This window comes from Notolepis coatsorum (genome assembly GCF_963971535.1).
Source record: "Notolepis coatsorum genome assembly, chromosome: 11".
NCBI classification, from domain to species: domain Eukaryota; kingdom Metazoa; phylum Chordata; class Actinopteri; order Aulopiformes; family Paralepididae; genus Notolepis; species Notolepis coatsorum.
Window position 1 is genome coordinate 15804606 of NC_140175.1, and position 10420 is coordinate 15815025.

The 10420-nt window shown below is 45.3% G+C and overlaps 1 protein-coding gene across 1 annotated transcript in view; it reads right to left on the reverse strand.

The window, feature by feature from the left end:
- jmy (junction mediating and regulatory protein, p53 cofactor) overlaps positions 1–9037 on the reverse strand; it is a 74866-nt gene extending 65829 nt beyond the window's left edge. Inside the window, exon 1 of the mRNA XM_084325289.1 lies at positions 7639–9037. Within this exon, the coding sequence (XP_084181415.1) occupies positions 7639–8622 (984 nt within the window). The 5' untranslated portion in view covers positions 8623–9037. The remainder of the gene's footprint in view (positions 1–7638) is intronic.
- Positions 9038–10420: the final 1383 nt, after the last annotated feature.

The window sequence follows — 10420 nt, forward strand, 5'->3', positions numbered from 1 at the left end:
TTGACTGGAGAGGAGCTCAGCAACAGTATGTTTGACTGGAGAGGAGCTCAGAGGACCGGTTCAGACCAGCAACAGTATGTTTGACTGGAGAGGAGCTCAGAGGACCAGTCCAGACCAGCGACAGTATGTTTGACTGGAGAGGAGCTCAGAAGACCAGTCCAGACCAGCAAGAGTACCGTATGTTTGACTGGAGAGGAGCTCAGAGGACCAGTCCAGACCAGCAACAGTATGTTTGACTGGAGAGGAGCTCAGAGGACCAGTCCAGACCAGCAACAGTGTTTGACTGGAGAGGAGCTCAGAGGACCAGTCCAGACCAGCAACAGTATGTTTGACTGGAGAGGAGCTCAGAGGACCAGTCCAGACCAGCAACAGTATGTTTGACTGGAGGAGCTCAGAGGACCAGTCCAGACCAGCAGCAGTATGTTTGACTGGAGAGGAGCTCAGAGGACCAGTCCAGACCAGCAACAGTATGTTTGACTGGAGAGAAGCTCAGAGGACCAGTCCAGACCAACAGCAGTATGTTTGACTGGAGAGGAGCTCAGAGGACCAGTCCAGACCAGCAACAGTATGTTTGACTGGAGAGGAGCTCAGAGGACCAGTCCAGACCAGCAACAGTATGTTTGACTGGAGAGGAGCTCAGAGGACCAGTCCAGACCAGCAACAGTATGTTTGACTGGAGAGGAGCTCAGAGGACCAGTCCAGACCAGCAACAGTATGTTTGACTGGAGAGGAGCTCAGAGGACCAGTCCAGACCAGCAGCAGTATGTTTGACTGGAGAGGAGCTCAGAGGACCAGTCCAGACCAGCAACAGTATGTTTGACTGGAGAGGAGCTCAGAGGACCGGTTCAGACCAGCAACAGTATGTTTGACTGGAGAGGAGCTCAGAGGACCAGTCCAGACCAGCAACAGTATGTTTGACTGGAGAGGAGCTCAGAGGACCAGTCCAGACCAGCAACAGTATGTTTGCGTGATTCACTAAATAAGGCTGCAGCTACATTGATCCGGCAGTGAACGGATAGAAAATGTACAGATGGTTTAACTGTCCATCGGTTCATCTTTAAATTAGAACCTAATGAATCAACTCCGTCTGTCCAACAAATTAATACTCGTCATCGAGAGAGAATGTATTAAAAACAGACGTAGATGGACAGACACAGCGGATAAATGTAGCCGTATAACGTCAAAGATCTAAGTAAGCACCGATCATGAGCGTCATTTTGTAAAATATCCAGTGTGACTGGCAATACCGGTGTCGTCATGAATTTATTAATATTTCTTGAAATGCGACGCAGAGCACATCTGTAGCCTATACTGTTTGCAACAAGACAGAGAGGTGAGAGGAGCGCAGAGAAGAGACGCTCAAACCAGACACGGTTTAGCTTTTGCAGCAGATTGAATGAAGAGACGTTCGACACTGGGATGGACAAGGTACCTACACGACACGTGTTGTGTACCTTTTCAACTCATTTTTGAAAGTAGTTCCGTTTGAAAACACCAGCACGACCTAAAGAAAATAAGATTCATTGGCACGTCTAAGTGAGAACGTGCTAAATGCGCCCAATTATCTGCTGCTATTATTGTCTGCTTCAGTGAAGCTAAGCCATGGGTGCTACCTGAGAGGAAGGAAGGAGGGAAATTAACCCATTACTGAGTCAGAGAGCGAATTCCTCACTCCACTTCAAATATTTAGGCTAAGCAGAGCTATATAGAAATAGATATAGATGAAAGCATATTTCTGATGCCTACAGAGAGTAATATGTGCCTGGTAGGACCAAGCCCTGCTCATCAGTTTGTGACTCAGACGATTAAAGACAATCAGGCATGGCCTCTTCTCAGTGAAGCCACAGGTCAGCTTCACTTGTGAGCGTTTTGCTTTCGACATGATGCCGTTCTGCTCATTGCCTCTGCAACTTTCCCCGAACACAAAAGGCTGATTGATGGTCATTATGTATAAAGGTGCAGCACTGAAATGAGGCACCGACATTAGTTTATACATTTAATTAGCAGGGAGGGGGATTATGGCAGGTTGTAATCTCTACTTCACACACTGTAGGCTACTCGGAAATTTGTTTTAGGAGCAAATGTGAGTGAAATACTCTGCCCTGAATTGACAAGATACATTCTTTTTTTATATAACAAATATATGTGGGTGGATTGGATTGGGACATTATACTATGCAAACACAGTGACCATATCCTAATAGGCTACTGCCAAGCAGTTCGTTAATTAGTTAATGTTCTCCGTCATAACCAGTAAAGCAGATTATGACGTCTGTGCAGGTCGGAGATGGTGAGAGAGAGAGAACAAACGTTTGAGTGTTTATGGAAAGATATATCTCATGTTGTGTGAATAATAGCGAACAAAAAAATATTGCCAACTAGTCTCTTAAAAACACTCAAAAAAGGAAGAAAGAAATTATAATAACACTTGCCCCAATATTGTTTTTTTACTTGCCCTGGGGCAATAGGTTGTGTCAATGTCTGAACCCTGTTGGTCCGTTTCCATTGATCTTCTTCACGTTCATCAACGCGTCATGCCATGTTTTTGATCACCACTTTACACTGCAAGCCTTAGTGCTCAATTCGGATTTGTTGCTCAGAACAGATTTTAGTTTGGCTGTTCGCATTCGTTTTTAACATGTGGCCCAATATCCGATTCCAGTGTGAACTGGTGGTCACGCTTCTGAACTGACCCACATGGCGCAAATGAACAATAACAATGATGGACGTAAACATGGAGGACACCGAAGTCGCAGTTTAGGGCACTGAGGCCGGCTAATTAAAACAAAATCAGACCTGTATCTGATTTAGCACCACATATGAGAGTGGCCCAAATCAGAATTGAAAAGATCAGATTCCATGTGATTTGTGCCGTTAACACTGTTATGAAAAAAAAACAGGTCCGAGTCACATATGATATGAGCAAAAGAAAAATCTGATTCGGGCCACTATCGCCTGCAGTGTGAACATAGCCAGAGAGACCCACTAAAGACCAATAAAGACAGTGCTGAGAAACACTTGAATCTCTAGACTGGCCGACAGTCTGTTTCCAGCAGCTCATCATTCTTCATCACCTTAGTAGAACATGGAGCTCAGTGCACAAGGGCGGCTTTCTTTTATTATTATTACTACAGTAAAGAGTGATTTTCCAATGGGGTAAAGAGTGATTATCCAATGGGGGGTCCGGGGGGGGGGGTACGAGCTGGAGCATATGTGTGTAGGTTTTTAGATAACAGGTATTAAGGGTATATCCTATATAAGACAATTAACTAAAATGTGATTTCATTGGATGTGCACTGTCAACTAATGCTTGTATATCTTATCGTGTGTTGTCATGTTTGTTTATGCGTTTGTTTAAAAAATAATAAAAAAAATAAAATACAAAAGAGTGATTTTCCTGTTCTTCAAATAAAGACGTGTACAGGAATCAGAATTGAAAAGATCAGAGTGTGACACGATTGTGAAAAGCCCCCCGATCTGAGTCATATGAGCAAAGAAAGAAATAAGTCACCTTTGCTTGCAGTGTGAACAACAAAGCCTTACAGATTAGATGACTGTCAAAAGCGGTTAAAACTTAACTAGCGACGTGACTGGGCACGGGAACAACTTGTAAAGTGTGATGAAGCAGCTGTCGGTCTACCCCTGTTTCACAGCAGGTCACGACTGGGGCAAACTGGAGAGCCATCGGCAAAACGACTGTGATGGATGATCGCTAAACAACTGTAGCGTTTCCTCCCAACAGTAGATCCATCTGCCTCTTTAGCATCATCACCATCACAGCACAGAGCCGGGGTCAAAAGGTTAACACACACCGGTCGGTGTGATAAGGGGTGTCGGCGCTACAAACGGTGATTTCCCCCGGCCGCAGCCTTCAGCTGTTCCGACGGGCTCCAACACAATCAGCCCCGGAGACCTGCTGTTGCTCAACAGCTGTCGGTCTTGTCACCCGTTGATGACATCACAGCATTCCGCTATGACACTTTTGCTGCCTGTGGGCACACAGTTGTTACCCGCGGAGCCATTGTGTGTCCTCAGTTGCTTGTTGTTTTCCCCTCCGCCCACATGTAATTGACCGTATTCACACTGCGGCTCTTTTGCACTTACGTCGTGCTCAGGTTGGGTTCCTTTGTTGTAGGCTATTTAAAACCATTTTTTTTTATTTGCCACATATCCTAATATACCATCCGAAGTTACATTAGATGCTAGACACGACTTCTTACGTGGGAGGGCAATTTGTAATCATCACCAGCACACCAGCAATGCCTTAAGATAAGATAAGAAATTCCTTTCCAATGCCTTAATGGAAGATTAACCCTTTTTCTGCTTTTCGATAGTAGGGCTGAAACGATATCTAATGGCTACGAAAAAATATTGAATTGCCATTATTTTTACTGATATTGCAATTGCGATAAGAGGGAATCATTTTTTTTGTCACTCATTTTCATCAAAAAACATATGGAAATGATCATGGTGCTACTTTTGCTGGGATCTGTATCAACTATCAAACAATGATGTTTTCTTTATTCTGTAGAATACGATTCAGGCAGGGAATCCCTCTACAGCACCACAATACTTAATTTAGAAGTATTTTTAACACACATTTCACCTTTAATAAATATTGCACTACGCCATATTGTGCTTTTGATTAATGGTTTAGAGATGACCTTTCTTGTTTCTGAGAATTGCATTATCTGCAGAACAGGCCTGTACAGTGCGACATATATATCGCACGTGCTACAGCAACAGCGGTCTGTGCGATGGATGGATTTACTTCAGTAGCACTGGTGCGATAGGGATTCGGTTCATATAGATACTCTTATTTTGAAAATCCTGTAGCGGGTCTCATTTCTGCCCACGCGCAGCTCCAGCTAGGCTCCGAAAGCTAGCAACGTTCAGGTGCATATGATAATCTTATTTTGAAAAAACTCTTGTGACAACTCGACGAGTCATATCCGCCCTATCCGTGCGCCTTCTGCAAGCAGAGCAGCGCGTTGGTCGGTTCACTCGGTTGGTGCGCACTGAACTGCTGCGTTAACACAGCAGTGCGCCTACACGTCCCGAAATAAGTCCGTGGTGGTTTTTTTTTCTCGCAACGGGTCAAATGCATCTACATGCTTTGCACCGTCGCCATTCCTTTATGCGCACATCGCCCGAAATTAACGTTTATGTACCATTACAATCACTACAACGTTAGCAAGCTAACAAGCTAATCCTGATCACAGGCAGAGCCAGCAGACACAGTGTGGACTGGGGAAAGGGAAATGGGGGGGCACTCTCTCCCCTTCCCTGTGTGTGTGTGTGCGTGCGTGCGTTTGGAAAGATGATGAAGTCACTAGTCAGGACAGGAGTATATTATAGTAAACTGAGGATGGACAGATAATGTTGATATCCAAATATAAACAAGTTTCGAGAGGAGTGGAAGTTTGAAGACAGACTAGACTACAATATGATGCGGGGGTGGTGAGTTGAAACAGTGTGTGTGAATGAATGAATGAACACTTTATTTAACACATTGCAGAATGGGTACAGTACAGTACGGCTCAATACACACAATTGTTAAGGGGATGCAGACCTGAGAAAGACGTTTGTCTTGTTTACATCAGGGTCCCCCATTGTGTGTGTGTGTGTGTCCCAACCGACCCCACTTCTATGTTTCAATAAATTATTTGCATTTAAAACTATTAACGCTGACTCATTCCTTCAGTCCACTCAAAATTATGCTAATATTCCTTATGTTGTTTATGATATTAATTGAAAATAGCATATGAGAGTATCATAGTAATAATAACACATGGCGATATACTAAATGACAGCCAAACATGGCACTGCAACTAAATAACACAAATACAATAGGCACATTTGTGACCGTTACAAATATAACACGTTTTATACTTGTGCTACAAGATTTTGGCCTGTGCTACAAAACTATAAACCTCTGTAGCACCAGTGCTATGTGCAAAAAAAGTTAACGTACAGCCCTGCTGCAGAATAACAATAAAGGCAATAGGAGCTTCCTTGGGTGCTTTTGAAAAGGTTTTTAATTTTGACTGAAGTAACTGTACGTGTGTAACAGGAAGGTTTAACAAACAATGTACATCTGCACACAATACAATTAGGCTACTCCAGGAAGCTCCTTTTTTCCTTATTGTTATAAATTTGGCATGATGAGCTTCCTTTTGCCAGGTTTATTATATCTCATTACCTGCAGAATAAAAATAATGACCGTAGGCTACTCCTTGTTGGGATCCTACTGGAACAACCTGTGCCAGAAAGAGTCTAACAAGGTCACCATGGAAACAACCACTCACAAGATGTCAATCACGTTACCTGATCTTCCAAAGAGTAATCCATTACAGAGTAAGAGAACAAATCCCTCACTCTCCCCTTCAAAGATTTAGGCTAGTTAATTTATATTAAGTTATATCGAATAGGCGAGGGAAGCCTATTTCTCATGAATACAGAGAATAATGTGTGCCTGGTAGGACCAAGCCCTGCTCATCAGCTGGTGACTCCAGGCGTAAAACAAACAGGACAGATTAAAGACAGATCAGGCCATCTCCTCTTTTCAAAACACTGTTGTGATTATGACTGCATGCATGGGTTCACACTGATGACTGTCTCTTGACAGGAGGATTTTATTTTAGGTTAATTGATGGTTTGAAGGACACTGGAAATCTCACAAACATCATGGGACTGTAATGCCTCGTCTGTGGCCTGTCTGGCACACAAGTGAGCGTCTCCATTGTCTTTAGAACCTGGCCAAACCTGGCTGGACCCTGGCTGAGAGCCACCATTCACAACCTGGCTGGACCCTGGCTGAGACAGCCACCTTTCACAACCTGGCCAAACCTGGCTGGACCCTGGTTGAAAACAGAAACCTTTCCCAACCTGGCCAAAGCTGATAGGGACTGATGTTGTATCATCATGGTTTAGCCACAGTTGTCGGTGTGCATTTTTAAAAGGTTGCCTTTACAAAGAAACTCAATGGAGGCATAAAACTCCCAGAGGACCCAGAGCCAGACATCCATGACAACAACACTGATCCTCATGCAGCGTCTTTGTGAGATCTTTAGAAACATCTGAACATGATCAAAGTGAACTCGCAATAGGTTCTGTGACGTAGCTCCTGGCGTGTTAGCTCCTCCCATGCCTGGTCCACAGTACTACTGTAACCAATGACTCCCCTCCACACCGCTCAGCCAACCGGAGTGTCGTGGCCAGCCCAGAGACCACCAGATCATGTTACACAGGCTTGTGAATGTGCAGCAGCAACAGATGGCTGCTCACAGGCTTATGGGAACAAAGAGAGGAAGAGAAGAAAAAAAATAGACCATGTGGTCGACTACCCAACATCACATGCACTTTGGACCTCAGTTCACAGTTCATCCCTCTGCTACCTTTTGTGTGTGTGTGTGTGTGTGTGTGCGTGTGTGTGTGTGTGTGTGCCCTAATGAACGGCTGAGAGGCTCTGATTGCATGTGCTAAACCCCAAATGTAAATGTGAATCAGCTGAATGTTTTCTTTAGACCTCATCATTAGAGCACCAGCAGGAACGCTTGCCATTTAATTCTGTAAGCATTTCACTCCATTTAAAATAGGTGTTATTAGTACTCATGCAGACAATCGATTCATCGTTCACCTCTTGGAGCCGCCTCTTGGCCCTCTGGAGAGCATCCTCGTAGCCCTTCTGCCTCAGCTCGCTCAGGCTCTCGTAGTACTCGTCCGTGTCGTCGTCGCTCTCGGAGAACAGCACCTGGGAGAGGATCTTCCAGCCGCAGGTGTCGAGGGCATGGCCCAGGTACACCTGCAGCTGGAGGCACAGGGGGTCCGTCTCCCCCCGCGGGGGCCCCGCCTCGGGCGGGCCCCCGAAGAGCACAGACCACACGCCGCCGCCAGACTGCTCCTCCGGGGGGAAGGGAGGCAGACACGGCTCCAGGTCGGAGTTGACGGCGCACAGCTGGAGGTGGACCGCCCTCATGTCCTGGAACGAGAACAGGGCGGCCCAGCTGTAGTCTTCACGGCTCTCACTGCTACTGTCCCCCCCGGCGGCCGGATCTCCTCCTCCATCCTCAGGGGCCTCTGAGAGTCCCACCCCCACTGCAGGCTCCAGGATCTCGATGTTGTTGTCCTCCATGGTGGCCTTGTTGCTGGCCGACACGATATCCCACGAACCCTGCGTTTTACTGACACATACGAATGGCTGTTTCTCCACCCCAACAACGGGACTACTACTACTAGTGTTTGTTGTTGTGACACACTTTCCTGCCTTGGGGCCAGAGTTCGATCTAACTTTATTAACCACGTCCTCTTTCCTTTTCGTGGGACTTCTTCTGAGATGTTGTTGCTGTGTGTCCGTCTCGGGGGCCGCCGCCACCACCACGGGGCCGGGGGACGGGAGGAGGAGGTCGAGGAAGTCCCCCGCCTCCAGCAGCGAGTCCCTGAACGTGCTGCGCCTCTGCACCGTCCTGTCGTGGCACGTGATGGCGAACTTGCCCTCGACCTCGTTCCACGCCACGATGAAGGCGAACTTGTGCCGTTTTTGTTCCTTCTCGTCGAACGCGTTGGGCCGCACGGACACCCAGCCGGACTCCAGGGAATCCTCCATCATCATCGTGAATGACATCTCGTTGTCATCCAACCACCACCAGCCAGTAAAAAAAATTATAATAATAAACCAAGTCCACGACGAGTTTAGCTTGAAAGAATATAATAATATCCTCCCGACGACGTTCGTTGAGATTCAAACGGATAATGTACACGTTAGCTAGTTAGCAAGCCAGATAATAAAAATGACGGATTTTGGTGAGACAAAAAAAAAGCAAAGCTAGTTGTGGCTAATGTGGTGGTGGGGGGGAAACAAAGGCTTGTTTACACCGTTGACAGCTGTAGTGCGAGAGGCGAGAGCTGCTGGTTTGTTATTAGCGACGTTAACGTTAAATTAACAGTCTAGTTTTTCCCCCAAAGTAGTCGAATATTCTCGAATATAACCCGTCGCCTTCTTGTTGAGTCCCGCTGCTGACGTCGGTGGTAACGGTCGGCATGCCACCTGCCTCGCGACGCTCCTCACCTGCGCGTGCTGCTGCTGCTGCTGCTGCTGCTACTTCTTTGTGCGGCTGGAGACACAATGCGGGCTCGCGGCTGCTCTGCTGCGTCACGTGTGAGTGACGGGGTTCTGTTTACAAGCAGTCGGTTGTTGAGCAGAGGAGGCTTCACTGCATGCTGTCAAATCCATCCGGGGGCGGGGTTTAGGAGTAGCCTCCAATAGGGTCGAGCTGCAGCGCCGGAGAATCCTCTCACTGGGCAAGCCTGTGGCAGCCACGACCCAGCGCTGTTTTAAGTGAGCGTGTGTTATTGGATTGATTGATTGATTGATTGATTGATTGATTGAAAATTGTATTAATGTCCGCCTTGTTTCGAACTGGTTATGCTTAGGCCCTCTTTCGAAGTCGCCCTCTTTCGAATTTTCGTTGATAAAGAAAAATAATGTCCACAGCCACTCCAGTGTAAAACAAAGATATCCAAATGGTTTATTTCTCTTCCACAGCGAAGTCTTTCTTTACAGAAGTGACCCTAAAGCTATTTTCCTGAACTAAAACTTGTTTGGCTGTTTACTGCCACAAAATATATGTCACTACTACAAGGTAAGAAAACTGTTTTTTCCCAGTCTCCAAAATCACCGCCGACTCGACACATGACAAAATTCCTCCACACCTGGCCGTAAATCAACTTGCCAGCTCTTTCCACAGCAAAACGGTAGGCAAGGCACCCGGGTCTAATCTATGTTGTTTAGTCTATCTGTTCACTGTTCAGTACTGCTCAGCACTGTTTAAAGATGCACAATGAGATCTTCTCCTTCTTCTTCTTTATTGATTATGACATCATACTGTGACATCACAAATGTTCTAGAATGTTTGATTATGACATCATACTGTGACATCACAAATGTTCTAGAATGTTCTATTATGACTAATAAGACGGTTCAATGACTTTATCTAAATCCAATCAATATTCCTAATGCCGTTTCAATGTAAGGTTATAAAAATAAACATATAAACATTCATATAATACAATAACCTAAATATACAGCTAAGCCCCATTGTTCAAGTTCAAGTTTCTTTATTAGTTGTCATACAGAAGTACAGAATACTTTTATACAAAATGCTTCTTTCTGTTACGCTCCAGAGACTGTGCTAGACAAAAATAGATAAGTATAAAATAAGTATAGCAAGTATAAAATAGAAGTCATGTACGTGGACAAAAGTGTTCAGTATATACATATATACAATGTACAATGCAGAGTAGAAGTAACTGAGTTACAATACAATATACTATACAGTGCAAAGCAGAAATGGGATCAGGTACAATTTAGGTACAATTTACAGTAAGGTGGAATGAGGTATGGGTTGTAGTGCAAATTCTTT